This window comes from Aquarana catesbeiana, linkage group LG05 (genome assembly GCF_042186555.1).
Source record: "Aquarana catesbeiana isolate 2022-GZ linkage group LG05, ASM4218655v1, whole genome shotgun sequence".
Classification (NCBI taxonomy): Eukaryota; Metazoa; Chordata; class Amphibia; order Anura; family Ranidae; genus Aquarana; species Aquarana catesbeiana.
This window is the reverse complement of record NC_133328.1, coordinates 4,445,437-4,465,530: the sequence shown is the minus strand read 5'-3', so window position 1 is coordinate 4,465,530 and position 20,094 is coordinate 4,445,437. Positions and strand designations below refer to the sequence as shown.

The following is a 20,094-nucleotide window of genomic DNA, read 5'->3' as shown; positions in this document are numbered from 1 at the left end:
CCTTGGGGGGGGGGGCAGACTGCCATCATGTGAGTCAGGTCCTCTATTCTCCTCGGGGGGGGGGGAATTGCCACCATGTGAGTCAGGTCCTCTATTCTCCTCGGGAGGGCAGACTGCCACCATGTGAATCAGGTCCTCCTATTCTCCTCGGGGGGGGGCAGGCTGCCATCATGTGAGCCAGGTCCTTCTATTCTCCTCTGGGGATGGGGGCAGACTGCCACCATGTGAGTCAGGTCCTCCTATTCTCCTGGGGGGGCAGACTGCCACCATGTGAGCCAGGTCCTCTATTCTCCTCTGGGGGGCGGGGGCAGACTGTCATCATGTGAGTCAGGTCCTATATTCTCCTCTGGGGGGGGGGGCAGACAGCCACCATGTGAGTCAGATCCTCTATTGTCCTCTGGGGGGGGCAGACTGCCATCATGTGAGTCAGGTCCTCTATTATCCTCTGGGGGGGGCAGACTGCCATCATGTGAGTCAGGTCCTCTATTCTCCTCGGGGGGGGGGCAGACTGCCACCATGTGAGTCAGGTCCTCTATTCTCCTCGGGGGGGCAGACTGCCACCATGTGAATCAGGTCCTCCTATTCTCCTCGGGGGGGGCAGGCTGCCATCATGTGAGCCAGGTCCTTCTATTCTCCTCTGGGGATGGGGGCAGACTGCCACCATGTGAGTCAGGTCCTCCTATTCTCCTGGGGGGGCAGACTGCCACCATGTGAGCCAGGTCCTCTATTCTCCTCTGGGAGGCGGGGGCAGACTGTCATCATGTGAGTCAGGTCCTATATTCTCCTCTGGGGGGGGGGGGGGGGGGCAGACAGCCACCATGTGAGCATGTGAGTCAGGTCCTCTATTCTCCTCGGGGGGGGGCAGACTGCCACCATGTAAATCAGGTCCTTCTCTTCTCCTCTGGGGGGGCAGACTGCCATCATGTGAGTCAGGTCCTCTATTCTCCTCTAGGGGGGCAGACTGCCATCATGTGAGCCAGGTCCTCCTATTCTCCTCGGGGGGGGAGGGGGCAAACTGCCATCATGTGAGTCAGGTCCTCTATTCTCCTCGGGGGGGCAGACTGCCACCATGTGAGTCAGGTCCTCTATTCTCCTCGGGGGGGCAGACTGCCATCATGTGAGACATGTCCTCCTATTCTTCTCTGGGGGGAGGGGCAGACTGCCATCATGTGAGTCAGGTCCTCCTATTCTCCTCTGGGGGGGCCAGGCTGCCATCATGTGAGCCAGGTCCTTCTATTCTCCCCTGGGGGTGGGGGCAGACTGCCACCATGTGAGCCAGGTCCCCTATTCTCCTCTGGGGGGCAGGGGCAGACTGCCACCATGTGAGCCAGGTCCTCTATTCTCCTGTGGGCTCTGGGGGGGCAGACTGCCATCATTGAGTCAGGTCCTCTATTCTCCAATGGGGGGGGCAGACTGCCATCATGTGAGTCAGGTCCTCTATTCTACTCTGGGGGGGGGCAGACTGCCATCATGTGAGTCAGGTCCTCTATTCTGCTCGGGGGGGGCAGACTGCCATCATGAGTCAGGTCCTCTATTCTCCTCTGGGGGGGGCAGACTGCCACCATGTGAGTCAGGTCCTCTATTCTCCTCTGGGAGGGGCAGAGTGCCATCATGTGAGTCAGGTCCCCTATTATCCTCTGGGGGGGGGGCAGACTGCCACCATGTGAGTCAGGTCCTCTATTCTCCTCTGGGGGGGCAGACTGCCATCATGTGGGTCAGGTCCTCTATTATCCTCTGGGGGGGGGCAGACTGCCATCATGTGAGTCAGGTCCTCTATTCTCCTCGGGGGGGCAGACTGCCACCATGTGAGTCAGGTCCTCTATTCTCCTCTGGGGGGGGCAGACTGCCATCATGTGAGTCAGGTCCTTCTATTCTCCTCTGGGGGGCGGGGGCAGACTGTCATCATGTGAGTCAGGTCCTCCTATTCTCCTGGGGGGGCAGACTGCCACCATGTGAGCCAGGTCCTCTATTCTCCTCTGGGGGGCGGGGGCAGACTGTCATCATGTGAGTCAGGTCCTCTATTCTCCTGGGTGGGCAGACTGCCACCATGTGAGCCAGGTCCTCTATTCTCCTCTGGGGGGCGGGGGCAGACTGCCATCATGTGAGTCAGGTCCTCTATTCTCCTCGGGGGGGGGGGCAGACTGCCATCATGTGAGTCAGGTCCTCTATTCTCCTCGGGGGGGGCAGACAGTCATCATGTGAGTCAGGCCCTCTATTCTCCCTGGGGGGGGGGGGCAGACTGCCATCATGTGAGTCAGGTCCTCTATTCTCCAATGGGGGGGGCAGACTGCCATCATGTGAGTCAGGTCCTCTATTCTCCTCTGGGGGGGGGGCAGACTGCCACCATGTGAGTCAGGTCCTCCTATTCTCCTGGGGGGGCAGACTGCCACCATGTGAGCCAGGTCCTCTATTCTCCTCTGGGGGGGGGGGCAGACTGCCATCATGTTAGCCATGTCCTCCTATTCTCCTCGGGGGGGAGGGGGCAGACTGCCATCATGTGAGTCAGGTCCTCCTATTCTCCTCGGGGGGGGAGGGGGCAGACTGCCATCATGTGAGTCAGGTCCTCTATTCTCCTCGGAGGGGGGGGCAGACTGCCACCATGTGAGTCAGGTCCTCTAGTCTCCTCGGGGGGGCAGACTGCCATCATGTGAGTGAGGTCCTCCTATTCTCCTCTGGGGGGGCCAGGCTGCCATCATGTAAGCCAGATCCTTCTATTCTCCTCTGGGGGGGGGCAGACTGCCATCATGTGAGTCAGGTCCTCTATTCTCCTCGGGGGGGGGGCAGACTGCCATCATGTGAGTCAGGTCCTCTATTCTCCTCGGGGGGAGGGGGCAGACTGTCATCATGTGAGTCAGGCCCTCTATTCTCCTCAGGGGGGGCAGACTGCCATCATGTGAGTCAGGTCCTCTATTCTCCTCGGGGGGGGGGGGGCAGACTGCCACCATGTGAGTCAGGTCCTCTATTCTCCTCGGGGGGGCAGACTGCCATCATGTGAGTCAGGTCCTCTATTCTCCTCGGGGGGGCAGACTGCCACCATGTGAGTCAGGTCCTCTATTCTCCTCGGGGGGAGGGGGCAGACTGTCATCATGTGAGTCAGGCCCTCTATTCTCCTCAGGGGGGGCAGACTGCCATCATGTGAGTCAGGTCCTCTATTCTCCTTGGGGGGGGGGGGGCAGACTGCCATCATGTGAGTCAGGTCCTCTATTCTCCTGGGGGGGGGGCAGACTGCCATCATGTGAGTCAGGTCCTCTATTCTCCGCTGTGGGGGCCAGGCTGCCATCATGTAAGCCAGATCCTTCTATTCTCCTCTGGGGGGGGCAGACTGCCATCATGTGAGTCAGGTCCTCTATTCTCCTCGGGGGGGGGGGGCAGACTGCCATCATGTGAGTCAGGTCCTCTATTCTCCTCGGGGGGGGGGGGGCGGACTGCCATCATGTGAGTCAGGTCCTCTATTCTCCTCGGGGGGGCAGACTGCCATCATGTGAGTCAGGTCCTCTATTCTCCAATGGGGGGGGCAGACTGCCATCATGTGAGTCAGGTCCTCTATTCTCCAATGAGGGGGGGCAGACTGCCATCATGTGAGTCAGGTCCTCTATTCTCCTCGGGGGGGCAGACTGCCATCATGTGAGTCAGGTCCTCTATTCTCCTCGGGGGGGGGGGGGCAGACTGCCATCATGTGAGTCAGGTCCTCTATTCTCCTCGGGGGGGGGGGGGGGGCGGACTGCCATCATGTGAGTCAGGTCCTCTATTCTCCTCGGGGGGGCAGACTGCCATCATGTGAGTCAGGTCCTCTATTCTCCAATGGGGGGGGGGCAGACTGCCATCATGTGAGTCAGGTCCTCTATTCTCCAATGAGGGGGGGCAGACTGCCACCATGTGAGTCAGGTCCTCTATTCTCCAATGGGGGGGGGGGGCAGACTGCCATCATGTGAGTCAGGTCCTCTATTCTCCTCGGGGGGGGGGGCAGACTGCCATCATGTGAGTCAGGTCCTCTATTCTCCTTGGGGGGGGGGGCAGACTGCCATCATGTGAGTCAGGTCCTCTATTCTCCTGGGGGGGGGGGGGGCAGACTGCCATCATGTGAGTCAGGTCCTCTATTCTCCTCGGGGGGAGGGGGCAGACTGTCATCATGTGAGTCAGGTCCTCTATTCTCCTCTGGGGGGGCAGACTGCCATCATGTGAGCCAGGTCCTCCTATCCTCCTCTGGGGGGGGCAGACTGCCATCATGTGAGTCAGGTCCTCCTATTCTCCTCGGGGGGGGGGGGGGCAGACTGCCATCATGTGAGTCAGGTCCTCTATTCTCCTGGGGGGGGGGGGCAGACTGTCATCATGTGAGCCAGGTCCTCTATTCTCCTCTGGGGGGCGGGGGCAGACTGTCATCATGTGAGTCAGGTCCTCTATTCTCCTGGGTGGGCAGACTGCCACCATGTGAGCCAGGTCCTCTATTCTCCTCTGGGGGGCGGGGGCAGACTGCCATCATGTGAGTCAGGTCCTCTATTCTCCTCGGGGGGGGGGGCAGACTGCCATCATGTGAGTCAGGTCCTCTATTCTCCTCGGGGGGGGGCAGACAGTCATCATGTGAGTCAGGCCCTCTATTCTCCCTGGGGGGGGGGGGGGCAGACTGCCATCATGTGAGTCAGGTCCTCTATTCTCCAATGGGGGGGGCAGACTGCCATCATGTGAGTCAGGTCCTCTATTCTCCTCTGGGGGGGGGGGCAGACTGCCACCATGTGAGTCAGGTCCTCCTATTCTCCTGGGGGGGCAGACTGCCACCATGTGAGCCAGGTCCTCTATTCTCCTCTGGGGGGGGGGGCAGACTGCCATCATGTTAGCCATGTCCTCCTATTCTCCTCGGGGGGGAGGGGGCAGACTGCCATCATGTGAGTCAGGTCCTCCTATTCTCCTCGGGGGGGGAGGGGGCAGACTGCCATCATGTGAGTCAGGTCCTCTATTCTCCTCGGAGGGGGGGGCAGACTGCCACCATGTGAGTCAGGTCCTCTAGTCTCCTGGGGGGGGCAGACTGCCATCATGTGAGTGAGGTCCTCCTATTCTCCTCTGGGGGGGCCAGGCTGCCATCATGTAAGCCAGATCCTTCTATTCTCCTCTGGGGGGGGGCAGACTGCCATCATGTGAGTCAGGTCCTCTATTCTCCTCGGGGGGGGGGCAGACTGCCATCATGTGAGTCAGGTCCTCTATTCTCCTGGGGGGGGGGGGACAGACTGTATGTAAAGATGATTGTATTTTAGAATAAGACGCAGCAGTGTCATTAGATTATTAGAGTCCCATCCCGGGTGCTTTTCTCCTCCATTTATACTGCAGTGAAACATATTACAGTTGTCACCAGAACAGGAAGTGAGGGGAAACCTTCCATTGGGGACACCAATGCTGGTGACAACTACAATTTAGATATTATCTCACTTCCCGTTGCTTCTCCAAATATCGAAGCGAAAAGGAAACTCTCCGCCCCCATGTGAGCGATCATCACCCCGAAGGGTTTGTGGGTTTTACGATCCTTACATAAGAAAAACCCCGCCCCCTCCGCCTCCATACAGGGGGAGAACCGCCACCGGAAGTGACAACCAAGGAAATCAGTGAGTGGAGGGGGTGTGACAGATGGACCGGATGTGAGGAAAGGATCAGCGAGAAGCGGAGCGAAGGATAGACCGGAAGTGGCTGAATTCTGTCGGAAGTCTTACCGGAAGTGAGGTGTGTGTCCGGAAGTGGTGCTGTGTACACGCGTGTGCGGAGATGGCGGGACTGGAGCTGCTCTCCGATGAAGGTTTCCGGCAGGACGGGAGGAGGCCGGTGGAGCTCCGGAAGATTCAGTGCCGGATGGGGGTGTTCGATCAGGCGGACGGATCGGCCTATGTAGAGCAGGGGAACACCAAGGCGCTGGCCACAGTCTACGGACCTCATGAGGTGTGTGGGGGGAGGGGGACACGGGCGGTCGCTGTGTGGTGGGGGAGGGGGACACGGGCGGTCGCTGTGTGGTGGGGGAGGGGGATGCGGGCGGTTGCTGTGTGGTGGGGGAGGGGGACGCGGGTGGTCGCTGTGTGGTGGGGGAGGGGGGCGCAGGCGGTCGCTGTGTGGGGGCAGGGGGATACGGGTGGTCGGTGTGTGGTGGGGGAGGGGGGCGCGGGCGGTCGCTGTGTGGTGGGGGAGGGGGGCGCGGGCGGTCGCTGTGTGGTGGGGGAGGGGGGCGCGGGCGGTCGCTGTGTGGTGGGGGACGCGGCGGTCGCTGTGGGGGAGGGGGGCGCGGGCGGTCGCTGTGTGGTGGGGGAGGGGGGCGCGGGCGGTCGCTGTGTGGTGGGGGAGGGGGATGCGGGCGGTTGCTGTGTGGTGGGGGAGGGGGACGCGGGTGGTCGCTGTGTGGTGGGGGAGGGGGATGCGGGCGGTCGCTGTGTGGTGGGGGAGGGGGATGCGGGCGGTTGCTGTGTGGTGGGGGAGGGGGGCGCAGGCGGTCGCTGTGTGGGGGCAGGGGGATACGGGTGGTCGGTGTGTGGTGGGGGAGGGGGGCGTGGTCGCTGTGTGGTGGGGGAGGGGGATGCGGGCGGTTGCTGTGTGGTGGGGGAGGGGGACGCGGGTGGTCGCTGTGTGGTGGGGGAGGGGGGCGCAGGCGGTCGCTGTGTGGGGGCAGGGGGATACGGGTGGTCGGTGTGTGGTGGGGGAGGGGGGCGTGGTCGCTGTGTGGTGGGGGAGGGGGGCGCGGGCGGTCGCTGTGTGGTGGGGGACGCGGCGGTCGCTGTGGGGGAGGGGGGCGCGGGCGGTCGCTGTGTGGTGGGGGAGAGGGGCGCGGGCGGTCGCTGTGTGGTTGGGAAGGCGGGCGGTCGCTGTGTGGGAGGGGGCGCGGGCGGTCGCTGTGTGGTGGGGAGGGGGGCGCGGGCGGTCGCTGTGGGGGAGGGGGGCGCGGGCGGTCGCTGTGTAGTGGGGGACGCGGCGGTCGCTGTGGGGGAGGGGGGCGCGGGCGGTAGCTGTGTGGTGGGGGAGGCGGGCGGTCGCTGTGTGGGAGGGGGCGCAGGCGGTCGCTGTGTGGTGGGGAGGGGGGCGCGGGCGGTCGCTGTGTGGTGGGGGACGCGGCGGTCGCTGTGGGGGAGGGGGGCGCGGGCGGTCGCTGTCTGGTGGGGGAGGGGGGCGCGGGCGGTCGCTGTGTGGTGGGGGAGGGGGCGCGGGCGGTCGCTGTGTGGTGGGGAGGGGGGCGCGGGCGGTCGCTGTGGGGGAGGGGGGCGCGGGCGGTCGCTGTGTAGTGGGGGACGCGGCGGTCGCTGTGGGGGAGGGGGGCGCGGGCGGTCGCTGTGTGGTGGGGGAGGCGGGCGGTCGCTGTGTGGGAGGGGGCGCAGGCGGTCGCTGTGTGGTGGGGAGGGGGGCGCGGGCGGTCGCTGTGTGGTGGGGGACGCGGCGGTCGCTGTGGGGGAGGGGGGCGCGGGCGGTCGCTGTGTGGTGGGGGAGGGGGGCGCGGGCGGTCGCTGTGTGGTGGGGGAGGGGGGCGCGGGCGGTCGCTGTGTGGTGGGGGACGCGGCGGTCGCTGTGGGGGAGGGGGGAACGGGCGGTCGCTGTGTGGTGGGAAGGGGGGCGCGGGCGGTCGCTGTGGGGGAGGGGGGCGCGGGCGGTCGCTGTGTGGTGGGGGACGCGGCGGTCGCTGTGGGGGAGGGGGGCGCGGGCGGTGGCTGTGTGGTGGGGGAGGCGGGCGGTCGCTGTGTGGGAGGGGGCGCGGGCGGTCGCTGTGTGGTGGGGGAGGGGGGCGCAGGCGGTCGGTGTGTGGGGGCAGGGGGATACGGGTGGTCGGTGTGTGGTGGGGGAGGGGGGCGTGGGCGGTCGCTGTGTGGTGGGGGAGGGGGGCGCGGGCGGTCGCTGTGTGGTGGGGGAGGGGGGCGCGGGCGGTCGCTGTGTGGTGGGGGAGGGGGACGCGGGCGGTCGCTGTGTGGTGGGGGAGGGGGGCGCGGGCGGTCGCTGTGTGGTGGGGGAGGGGGGCGCGGGCGGTCGCTGTGTGGTGGGGGAGGGGGACGCGGGCGGTTGCTGTGTGGTGGGGGAGGGGGACGCGGGTGGTCGCTGTGTGGTGGGGGAGGGGGATGCGGGCGGTCGCTGTGTGGTGGGGGAGGGGGATGCGGGCGGTTGCTGTGTGGTGGGGGAGGGGGGCGCAGGCGGTCGCTGTGTGGGGGCAGGGGGATACGGGTGGTCGGTGTGTGGTGGGGGAGGGGGGCGTGGTCGCTGTGTGGTGGGGGAGGGGGATGCGGGCGGTTGCTGTGTGGTGGGGGAGGGGGACGCGGGTGGTCGCTGTGTGGTGGGGGAGGGGGGCGCAGGCGGTCGCTGTGTGGGGGCAGGGGGATACGGGTGGTCGGTGTGTGGTGGGGGAGGGGGGCGTGGTCGCTGTGTGGTGGGGGAGGGGGGCGCGGGCGGTCGCTGTGTGGTGGGGGACGCGGCGGTCGCTGTGGGGGAGGGGGGCGCGGGCGGTCGCTGTGTGGTGGGGGAGAGGGGCGCGGGCGGTCGCTGTGTGGTTGGGAAGGCGGGCGGTCGCTGTGTGGGAGGGGGCGCGGGCGGTCGCTGTGTGGTGGGGAGGGGGGCGCGGGCGGTCGCTGTGGGGGAGGGGGGCGCGGGCGGTCGCTGTGTAGTGGGGGACGCGGCGGTCGCTGTGGGGGAGGGGGGCGCGGGCGGTAGCTGTGTGGTGGGGGAGGCGGGCGGTCGCTGTGTGGGAGGGGGCGCAGGCGGTCGCTGTGTGGTGGGGAGGGGGGCGCGGGCGGTCGCTGTGTGGTGGGGGACGCGGCGGTCGCTGTGGGGGAGGGGGGCGCGGGCGGTCGCTGTCTGGTGGGGGAGGGGGGCGCGGGCGGTCGCTGTGTGGTGGGGGAGGGGGCGCGGGCGGTCGCTGTGTGGTGGGGAGGGGGGCGCGGGCGGTCGCTGTGGGGGAGGGGGGCGCGGGCGGTCGCTGTGTAGTGGGGGACGCGGCGGTCGCTGTGGGGGAGGGGGGCGCGGGCGGTCGCTGTGTGGTGGGGGAGGCGGGCGGTCGCTGTGTGGGAGGGGGCGCAGGCGGTCGCTGTGTGGTGGGGAGGGGGGCGCGGGCGGTCGCTGTGTGGTGGGGGACGCGGCGGTCGCTGTGGGGGAGGGGGGCGCGGGCGGTCGCTGTGTGGTGGGGGAGGGGGGCGCGGGCGGTCGCTGTGTGGTGGGGGAGGGGGGCGCGGGCGGTCGCTGTGTGGTGGGGGACGCGGCGGTCGCTGTGGGGGAGGGGGGAACGGGCGGTCGCTGTGTGGTGGGAAGGGGGGCGCGGGCGGTCGCTGTGGGGGAGGGGGGCGCGGGCGGTCGCTGTGTGGTGGGGGACGCGGCGGTCGCTGTGGGGGAGGGGGGCGCGGGCGGTGGCTGTGTGGTGGGGGAGGCGGGCGGTCGCTGTGTGGGAGGGGGCGCGGGCGGTCGCTGTGTGGTGGGGGAGGGGGGCGCAGGCGGTCGCTGTGTGGGGGCAGGGGGATACGGGTGGTCGGTGTGTGGTGGGGGAGGGGGGCGTGGGCGGTCGCTGTGTGGTGGGGGAGGGGGGCGCGGGCGGTCGCTGTGTGGTGGGGGAGGGGGGCGCGGGCGGTCGCTGTGTGGTGGGGGAGGGGGACGCGGGCGGTCGCTGTGTGGTGGGGGAGGGGGGCGCGGGCGGTCGCTGTGTGGTGGGGGAGGGGGGCGCGGGCGGTCGCTGTGTGGTGGGGGAGGGGGACGCGGGCGGTTGCTGTGTGGTGGGGGAGGGGGACGCGGGTGGTCGCTGTGTGGTGGGGGAGGGGGATGCGGGCGGTCGCTGTGTGGTGGGGGAGGGGGATGCGGGCGGTTGCTGTGTGGTGGGGGAGGGGGGCGCAGGCGGTCGCTGTGTGGGGGCAGGGGGATACGGGTGGTCGGTGTGTGGTGGGGGAGGGGGGCGTGGTCGCTGTGTGGTGGGGGAGGGGGATGCGGGCGGTTGCTGTGTGGTGGGGGAGGGGGACGCGGGTGGTCGCTGTGTGGTGGGGGAGGGGGGCGCAGGCGGTCGCTGTGTGGGGGCAGGGGGATACGGGTGGTCGGTGTGTGGTGGGGGAGGGGGGCGTGGTCGCTGTGTGGTGGGGGAGGGGGGCGCGGGCGGTCGCTGTGTGGTGGGGGACGCGGCGGTCGCTGTGGGGGAGGGGGGCGCGGGCGGTCGCTGTGTGGTGGGGGAGAGGGGCGCGGGCGGTCGCTGTGTGGTTGGGAAGGCGGGCGGTCGCTGTGTGGGAGGGGGCGCGGGCGGTCGCTGTGTGGTGGGGAGGGGGGCGCGGGCGGTCGCTGTGGGGGAGGGGGGCGCGGGCGGTCGCTGTGTAGTGGGGGACGCGGCGGTCGCTGTGGGGGAGGGGGGCGCGGGCGGTCGCTGTGTGGTGGGGGAGGCGGGCGGTCGCTGTGTGGGAGGGGGCGCAGGCGGTCGCTGTGTGGTGGGGAGGGGGGCGCGGGCGGTCGCTGTGTGGTGGGGGACGCGGCGGTCGCTGTGGGGGAGGGGGGCGCGGGCGGTCGCTGTCTGGTGGGGGAGGGGGGCGCGGGCGGTCGCTGTGTGGTGGGGGAGGGGGCGCGGGCGGTCGCTGTGTGGTGGGGAGGGGGGCGCGGGCGGTCGCTGTGGGGGAGGGGGGCGCGGGCGGTCGCTGTGTAGTGGGGGACGCGGCGGTCGCTGTGGGGGAGGGGGGCGCGGGCGGTCGCTGTGTGGTGGGGGAGGCGGGCGGTCGCTGTGTGGGAGGGGGCGCAGGCGGTCGCTGTGTGGTGGGGAGGGGGGCGCGGGCGGTCGCTGTGTGGTGGGGGACGCGGCGGTCGCTGTGGGGGAGGGGGGCGCGGGCGGTCGCTGTCTGGTGGGGGAGGGGGGCGCGGGCGGTCGCTGTGTGGTGGGGGAGGGGGGCGCGGGCGGTCGCTGTGTGGTGGGGGACGCGGCGGTCGCTGTGGGGGAGGGGGGAACGGGCGGTCGCTGTGTGGTGGGAAGGGGGGCGCGGGCGGTCGCTGTGGGGGAGGGGGGCGCGGGCGGTCGCTGTGTGGTGGGGGACGCGGCGGTCGCTGTGGGGGAGGGGGGCGCGGGCGGTGGCTGTGTGGTGGGGGAGGCGGGCGGTCGCTGTGTGGGAGGGGGCGCGGGCGGTCGCTGTGTGGTGGGGGCGCGGGCGGTCGCTGTGTGGTGGGGAGGGGGGCGCGGGCGGTCGCTGTGGGGGAGGGGGGCGCGGGCGGTCGCTGTGTGGTGGGGGACGCGGCGGTCCCTGTGTGGTGGGGGAGGCGGGCGGTCGCTGTGTGGGAGGGGGCGCGGGCGGTCGCTGTGTGGTGGGGAGGGGGGCGCGGCGGTCGCTGTGGGGGAGGGGGGCGCGGGCGGTCGCTGTGTGGTGGGGGACGCGGCGGTCGCTGTGGGGGAGGGGGGCGCGGGCGGTCGCTGTGTGGTGGGGGAGGCGGGCGGTCGCTGTGTGGGAGGGGGCGCAGGCGGTCGCTGTGTGGTGGGGAGGGGGGCGCGGGCGGTCGCTGTGTGGTGGGGGACGCGGCGGTCGCTGTGGGGGAGGGGGGCGCGGGTGGTCGCTGTGTGGGAGGGGGCCGCGGGCGGTCGCTGTGTGGTGGGGGAGAGGGGCGGTCGCTGTGTGGTGGGGGAGGCGGGCGGTCGCTGTGTGGTGGGGGAGGCGGGCGGTCGCTGTGTGGGAGGGGGCGCGGGCGGTCGCTGTGTGGTGGGGAGGGGGGCGGTCGCTGTGTGGTGGGGGAGGCGGGCGGTCGCTGTGTGGGAGGGGGCGCGGGCGGTCGCTGTGTGGTGGGGAGGGGGGCGCGGGCGGTCGCTGTGTGGTGGGGGACGCGGCGGTCGCTGTGGGGGAGGGGGGCGCGGGCGGTCGCTGTGTGGGAGGGGGCCGCGGGCGGTCGCTGTGTGGTGGGGGAGAGGGGCGCGGGCGTTCGCTGTGTGGTGGGGGAGGGGGGCGGTCGCTGTGTGGTGGGGGAGGCGGGCGGTCGCTGTGTGGGAGGGGGCGCAGGCGGTCGCTGTGTGGTGGGGAGGGGGGCGCGGGCGGTCGCTGTGTGGTGGGGGACGCGGCGGTCGCTGTGGGGGAGGGGGGCGCGGGTGGTCGCTGTGTGGGAGGGGGCCGCGGGCGGTCGCTGTGTGGTGGGGGAGAGGGGCGCGGGCGTTCGCTGTGTGGTGGGGGAGGGGGGCGGTCGCTGTGTGGTGGGGGAGGCGGGCGGTCGCTGTGTGGGAGGGGGCGCGGGCGGTCGCTGTGTGGTGGGGAGGGGGGCGCGGGCGGTCGCTGTGTGGTGGGGGACGCGGCGGTCGCTGTGGGGGAGGGGGGCGCGGGTGGTCGCTGTGTGGGAGGGGGCCGCGGGCGGTCGCTGTGTGGTGGGGGAGAGGGGCGCGGGCGTTCGCTGTGTGGTGGGGGAGGGGGGCGGTCGCTGTGTGGTGGGGGAGGCGGGCGGTCGCTGTGTGGGAGGGGGCGCGGGCGGTCGCTGTGTGGTGGGGAGGGGGGCGCGGGCGGTCGCTGTGTGGTGGGGGACGCGGCGGTCGCTGTGGGGGAGGGGGGCGCGGGCGGTCGCTGTGTGGTGGGGGAGGCGGGCGGTCGCTGTGTGGGAGGGGGCCGCGGGCGTTCGCTGTGTGGTGGGGGAGGGGGGCGGTCGCTGTGTGGGAGGGGGGCGCGGGCGGTCGCTGTGTGGTGGGGGAGGGGGGCGGTCGCTGTGTGGGAGGGGGGGCGCGGGCCGTCGCTGTGTGGTGGGGGAGGGGGACGTGGGTGGTCTGTGTGTGGTGGGGGAGGGGGACACGGGTGGTCCCTGTGTGGGGGGAGGGGGATGCTGTGTATCACTCATAGATCCGGGGTCCTCGCAGTAAGACCCTCTATGACTGGGTGGGGGAGGGGGACACAGGCGGTTGCTGTGTGGGGGGAGGGGTACACGGGCGGTCGCTGTGTATCACTCATAGATCCTGACCCCTTCTCTCTCTCCCCCCATTCTCTAGATCCGGGGTCCTCGCAGTAAGACCCTCTATGACCGGGCGGTGGTGAACTGTCAGTTCAGTATGGCCACCTTCAGTACAGCGGAGAGGAAGCGTCGCCCTCATGGAGATCGGAAATCCACTGAGATGACAATTCACCTCAAACAAACGTTCGAGGCGGCCATCCTCACCAAGCAATACCCCCGATCCCAGATCGACATCTATGTACAGGTGAGGGGGGGGAGGGGACTAAACAATCTATACCCCAATTATCTGGTGAAATATAAAAGACGATCTTATGCCGAGTAATCGGATACCAAACATGTCACACATTATAATTGCTCGTGGAATTGGCGACAAACCTTTACAGGTCACATGGGGGGTCCTCAGACCGCGGCCCCCCAGGGGGTGTTACCCACATCATCCCTATAAACCTGAACACATAATAATTACGCGGGATCTGTGGCTGATTAAGGTCTGCATTAAATTAGCCTCAGATCCTAGAATTATTGCTCTCGCTCTGATGTTTGTGGAGATATCGCATATGTGGGTTAGGGCTGCTGAAATTAATCGCAGCATCGATGCATCGCGATTCGGGTGTCCCCGATGCGGCATCGATGCATGCGACCCGAAAAATCGATGTCTGGCCCCGCCCCCTCCCGGGAGAGCGCTCCGTACGTAAAGCTGTTACTACTGTGTGTATTTTCCGCTCATGTGACTCTCGGCCGCGCCTCCCTCCTCTGAGTCCCCTGATTTCAGCCCCGCCCACTGACTGGAGCTATCAGGTCAGAAGAGAGGCGGGCGGGGCTGACATCAGGAGAGACGTGAGAGGAGGGAGGCGCGGCCGAGAGTCACATGAGCGGAAAATACACACACTAGTAAAAGCTTTACGTACGGAGCGCTCTCCCGGGAGAATTCCCTGCTCAGGAAAGATGTGACAACCGGCGGAACACCGGCGGCTGGAGTGGAGATCGGGGGGAGATGGTGAGCAGGCAGATCGCCCTGCTCATTACAGGTTGCCACCAGCACCGGCGAAGCAGCATGTAAGTACAGAGGGGGAGGGGGGGCGCTGTGACACAAGTCCATATCATACAATTGTCTTCTATGTGCATTCATCACACCACAACTCTGCATTATTGTCTGTGACCATCTCCTGTGCCATGTCCCCAGTCTGTGACCATCTCCTGTGCCATGTCCCCAGTCTGTGACCATCTCCTGTGCCATGTCCCCAGTCTGTGACCAACTCCTGTGCCATGTCCCCAGTCTGTGACCAACTCCTGTGCCATGTCCCCAGTCTGTGACCATCTCCTGTGCCATGTCCCCAGTCTGTGACCATCTCCTGTAGCATGTCCGCAGTCTCTGATCATCTCCTGTAGCATGTCCGCAGTCTCTGATCATCTCCTGTAGCATGTCCGCAGTCTCTGACCATTTCCTGTAGCATGTCCGCAGTCTCTGATCATCTCCTGTAGCATGTCCGCAGTCTCTGATCATCTCCTGTAGCATGTCCGCAGTCTCTGATCATCTCCTGTAGCATGTCCGCAGTCTCTGATCATCTGCTGTAGCATGTCCGCAGTCTCTGATCATCTCCTGTAGCATGTCCGCAGTCTCTGATCATCTCCTGTAGCATGTCCGCAGTCTCTGACCATCTCCTGTAGCATGTCCGCAGTCTCTGATCATCTCCTGTAGCATGTCCGCAGTCTCTGATCATCTCCTGTAGCATGTCCGCAGTCTCTGATCATCTCCTGTAGCATGTCTGCAGTCTCTGATCATCTCCTGTAGTCATTTGGGGGCAGTCTGGAGCTCCTCTTTAAGTTGTCTGCACTGATTACACTTTGCTACATGCAAGGAGTGTTGTCTTTTTTTTAAGAACAGATAAAATTTAAAAAATTGAGTTCTTCTGACTACTTAAATTTTTTGGATGAAAACCGCGCGCAGTAATCGTGATGCATCGTTAATCGTGGACCTGATAATCGTAATCGAATCGAATCGTGAGGCCAGTGAAGATGCGCACCCCTAATGTGGGTGTGACCTACGTATGTGTTCGCTTCCGCTCGGGGTGCTTTTTTTTTTTTTAACCCTGTCCATTTTTTGGATCACTTTTATTGCTGTCTCAAGGAATGTGGACACCCCTTGACATAACAATACAGCATGACAGGTCCTCTTTATGGAGAGATCTGGGGTATAAAATACAATCGCCAGGTCATCCCAGACAAGCCCCCAGCCTGTGACTGGACAGTGAAAGGAGAAGCAGCTCAGTGATGAGCTCATCCCTCTGTCACTCTGCTCTCTCTTCCTCTCAACATGCTTCTTGTCAGCACATGAAGCGATTGGCTCCTTCTGCTGCTTCTTTCTCTGTCTGAGCTCTGCTGTACATGAAACGTCCGCTTTGAGGATCTGTCCAGTAGTTCCCAAAAATGTCACGCCTCAAATATTCCCTCCACCAATGGTGCAGGGCTGAAATGTGACACCCAAAATTGTTATTCAGAGATGATATAAAAATCTTCCACTCTTCCTCCTCCTCTTCCCCCTTATGATTTTTTTTTTGGGGGGGGGCGGTACCAAGTTTTGATAGTTACCCACTTCTGCGCAGATCGCCTCAGTGATCAGAGTGGAAGTCCCCCAGCCGCAGCCTTCCGGAAAACACATTGCAGGTCCCAGAAGGCTGCGGGACGCCAGTCACCAAGTGCAGCCGGCAGTAAGGCCACAAGGAGCCGCAGCCGGCTGCACACAGTTATCAATCCAGTGCCAGGAGCCTAAAGACTGGAGAAGAATCGGTCCGGGTGAGGACAGCGCTGGATCCTTGGAAAATTATTTTTTTTATCAACCACTTCCTGACTGCACTATATCTGAATGACAGCTACAGCAGGGCCGTCCAGTTCTGGGGAGGGTGTCATGTGACCTCTTCCCAGGACCGCGAACCCTCGCACGTACGCTGTGGCGTGCACCTGGCGCTCTCTGTGATTTGCTGTGTTTTACGGACAAAGCTGATCACAGATCAGGATAAAGAGCCAATCACAGCTGATCACGATGTAAACACAAGTCAGTGATTGGCATTCCTTTCTTCATGCTGAGAGGAGAGCTGGAAACCGGCTTGTGTGAAAGGGACATCTACACTGATTATCAGTGCTGCCAATCGGTGCCGCCTCCTCCGTGCCGGTGGGTGCCGCCTCCTCCGTGCCGGTGGGTGCCGCCTCCTCCGTGCCGGTGGGTGCCGCCGCCTCCTCCGTGCCGGTGGGTGCCGCCGCCTCCTCCGTGCCGGTGGGTGCCGCCGCCTCCTCCGTGCCGGTGGGTGCCGCCGCCTCCTCCGTGCCGGTGGGTGCCGCCGCCTCCTCCGTGCCGGTGGGTGCCGCCGCCTCCTCCGTGCCGGTGGGTGCCGCCGCCTCCTCCGTGCCGGTGGGTGCCGCCGCCTCCTCCGTGCCGGTGGGTGCCGCCGCCTCCTCCGTGCCGGTGGGTGCCGCCGCCTCCTCCGTGCCGGTGGGTGCCGCCGCCTCCTCCGTGCCGGTGGGTGCCGCCGCCTCCTCCGTGCCGGTGGGTGCCGCCGCCTCCTCCGTGCCGGTGGGTGCCGCCGCCTCCTCCGTGCCGGTGGGTGCCGCCGCCTCCTCCGTGCCGGTGGGTGCCGCCGCCTCCTCCGTGCCGGTGGGTGCCGCCTCCTCCTCCGTGCCGGTGGGTGCCGCCTCCTCCTCCGTGCCGGAGGGTGCCGCCTCCTCCTCCGTGCCGGTGGGTGCCGCCTCCTCCTCCGTGCCGGCGGGTGCCGCCTCCTCCTCCGTGCCGGCGGGTGCCGCCTCCTCCTCCGTGCCGGCGGGTGCCGCCTCCTCCTCCGTGCCGGCGGGTGCCGCCTCCTCCTCCGTGCCGGCGGGTGCCGCCTCCTCCTCCGTGCCGGCGGGTGCCGCCTCCTCCTCCGTGCCGGCGGGTGCCGCCTCCTCCTCCGTGCCGGCGGGTGCCGCCTCCTCCTCCGTGCCGGCGGGTGCCACGCCTCCTCCGTGCCGGCGGGTGCCGCCTCCTCCTCCGTGCCGGCGGGTGCCGCCTCCTCCATGCCAGTCGGTGATGGAGAAAAATTATCTCTGCAAAATTTTATAACAAACTATGAAAAACTTTTTTTTTTTTTTTTTTTTTTTGTTTTGTTTTTCAAAATTTGCGGTTTTGTTTTTTTTTTTTTTTTAGTTTAGCAAAAAATAAAAATCTCAGTGATGAGTAAATACCACCAAAAGAAAGCTCTATTTGTGAGAAAAAAAGATAAAAATGTCATTTGGGTACAGTGTTACATGACAGCGCAATTGTCATTCAAGGTGTGACAGCTCTGAAAATTGGCCTGGGCAGGAGGGGGGAGTGCCCAGTAGGCACGTGGTTAAGCTCTTCTTTTTATTTATTTTTTTAACACAATTCATTTTATTTTATTTTTTTCTACTTGGCTATATTGTAATTACAGGAGGGTTGTGGGTAGAGTGACACTTTAATATGTGAAGAAATGGTCTCCGCTCTCCATTGATTATCTTGTCTTTTGTATTGCAGATCCTCCAGGCGGACGGCGGGAATTACTGCACCTCGGTGAACGCGGCCACTCTGGCGGTGATTGACGCCGGGATCCCTATGAGGGATTACGTCTGCGCGTGCTCGGCCGGGTTCATTGAGGACACGCCGTTGGTGGACTTGAGTTACATCGAGGAGGCGGCCGGGGGCCCTCAGCTGGCGTTGGCTTTGTTGCCCAAATCTGACCGGATAGCTCTGCTGGAAATGAACTCACGGCTCCACGAGGATCACCTGGAGCGCGTCATGGACGCAGCCAGCAAAGCCTGTAAGGATGTCTACGCCGTCCTGGACCAGGCAGTGAGGGAGCATCTACAGGAGACCACGGCGCTGCTGGGAGACCACGGATCGTCATAATGGCCGCTGCTTCCCCCCCGTATGAGGGGGGCGTCCACCCGGCCTTTACCATAACTGAATGGGCGATGATCTCCGGGAGGTTTGGGCTTTGTTCCCCCCGTGTTCTGTACAGCGTGAAGATGTACTTGGAATGTAAAGGGATGCGTTTTTATTGCGCTAAAGGTGCTGATAGTGACCCCACAATAAACTCTGATTCATTTACATTCAGGATAATAATTATAAAGTCGAATAGAATACAATTCTATATAAAAAAAAAAAAATATATACCCGTATTTATCAGCTTATAACACACACACACCTTCATTTTAGGAGGGAAGTTTCAGGAAAAAACTCAAATTTTGAATAAAAAACTTTGAAGCAAAATAAAGGTCCGTGCCCATCCAATGCGGCCTCGCCAGCGCCCATCCAATGCGGCCTCGCCAGCGCCCATCCAATGCGGCCTCGCCAGCGCCCATCCAATGCGGCCTCGCCAGCGCCCATCCAATGCGGCCTCGCCAGCGCCCATCCACTGCGGCCTCGCCAGCGCCCATCCAATGCGGCCTCGCCAGCGCCCATCCACTGCGGCCTCGCCAGCGCCCATCCACTGCGGCCTCGCCAGCGCCCATCCACTGCGGCCTCGCCAGCGCCCATCCAATGCGGCCTCGCCAGCGCCCATCCAATGCGGCCTCGCCAGCGCCCATCCAATGCGGCCTCGCCAGCGCCCATCCAATGCAGCCTCACCATTGCCATGAATGCAGCCTGATCAGTGCCCATCTGCTCCCTTGAAGGGGGCGGGACGAGCGCCGTCAGATTACATACAGGGAGAATCTCCTGTTTACTTGGCGGCCTCTTTAATGCAAAGCCCCGCCTCCTGCACCGGCTTCTATGATAGACAGAACACTGGTCCAATGCCGGCCCAGGAGGCGGGACTTCCTCCTACAGAGGCTGCTGAGTAAACAGGAGATTCTCGCTGTTGTTAATCTGAGGGCGCTCGTCCCGTCCCCCTCCTCGTTCCCTCGAACAAGCCTGAATTGCAGTATCAGCGTATAACACGCACACACTATTTGCACCCGATTTTCAGGGTGAAAAAGTGCGTGTTATACGCCAATAAATACAGTGTGTGTGTGTGTGTGTGTGTATATGTATATATATATAAAATTTTGTAACTCATTTTTGGCCAAGTACAACCTGATTTTTCTGTTTCGGCACCAAAATTTTCATTTCGGTGCACCGCCACTTATTACTAGGGATGGAGTCTGGTTTAGAGGGAACTGTATAAGACGGGGGGGGGGTGTTTCAAACTGGCAGCCCCTCCAGCTGTTGTGAAACTACAACTCCCATCATGCCTCTGCCTGTGGGAGTCATGCTTGTAAGCTGTCAGCCTTGTAATGGCTCATGGGACATGTAGTTTTCACAACAGCTGGAGGGGCCGCCAGTTTGAGACCCCTGGTTGTTAAGGTTCCAAGTGTGGACTTTGTGTCTGCCTGTCCAGAACAATAAAGTTACACCGGCGTTGACTTTTAGCGGAGTACTGCCTTTGTGTTCTCCTGCAGTCGGTGATTGGTAAACTATGGTGGAAACAACAAGCTCCTCCACAAAGAGGCATCCACCTGGGAGCGTCATGTTCACAATCCTGAAATAAACCCAGAAGATCGATCGGTTGTGTCTCCCTTATCTGTATCTTGCTGTGCAGAAATTGACATCCATGATTGTCTTTGCAGTGCTGTAAGAAAGGAGCGGAGAGGTGATGTCAGCACCTACAGACTCATCACCTCTGCCAGCCGCAGATCTCTTCCTGGAATTCCCTCTGATCTCTTCTACCACAATACCACCCTCCCCCATCTATTAACCTGTGATGCACTCTCTGCTGGCAGTGACCTATTGCATCTGATCGGTCCCCCAAGCTTTCTTGCAGTAGGTCTCAGCCAGCTGAGAGGGGGGGGGGGGCGGTAACTCTCTGGCATCCACACTCTTTGGGGTATGTTCAGAGACAAGTATACTGCAGGAAGCCCCCCGATTGAAATAAAGATGGCTGTACAGGGACTTTTCTGGGCACATGCCCAGCAGAACTCTTCACACGCACGGGGTGCTCACATTGCAGCCCCGCCAGCTGTTGTGGAACTACAAGTCCCATCACGCCTTTGACTTGGAGTCATGCTTGTGGGGGGGGGGGGGGGGTGTCTTGCAATGCCTCATGGGACTTGTAGTTCCACAACAGCTGGAGGTTGAGCGAACAGAACTGTTTTTCTTTTTCTTTTGGCCCATAAATATCTGGGCCACTAAATGGACAAGATCTCTGCTTTATAGAAATGTGTTTTTCCAATCAATAGTTTAATAAAGAAACATATTTTGTGTCA

General features: G+C 64.3%; 1 protein-coding gene across 1 annotated transcript; it reads left to right on the top strand.

Annotated features, from left to right (window-relative positions):
• The first annotated feature begins 5,658 nt into the window (after window positions 1-5,658).
• Window positions 5,659-20,094, top strand: EXOSC4 (exosome component 4). Its single transcript, XM_073629378.1, has 3 exons — window positions 5,659-5,919; window positions 12,902-13,108; window positions 17,387-20,094. Exons 1-3 carry the CDS (start codon window positions 5,749-5,751, stop codon window positions 17,756-17,758), a joined length of 750 nt encoding a protein of 249 aa, XP_073485479.1. The 5' UTR covers window positions 5,659-5,748; the 3' UTR covers window positions 17,759-20,094.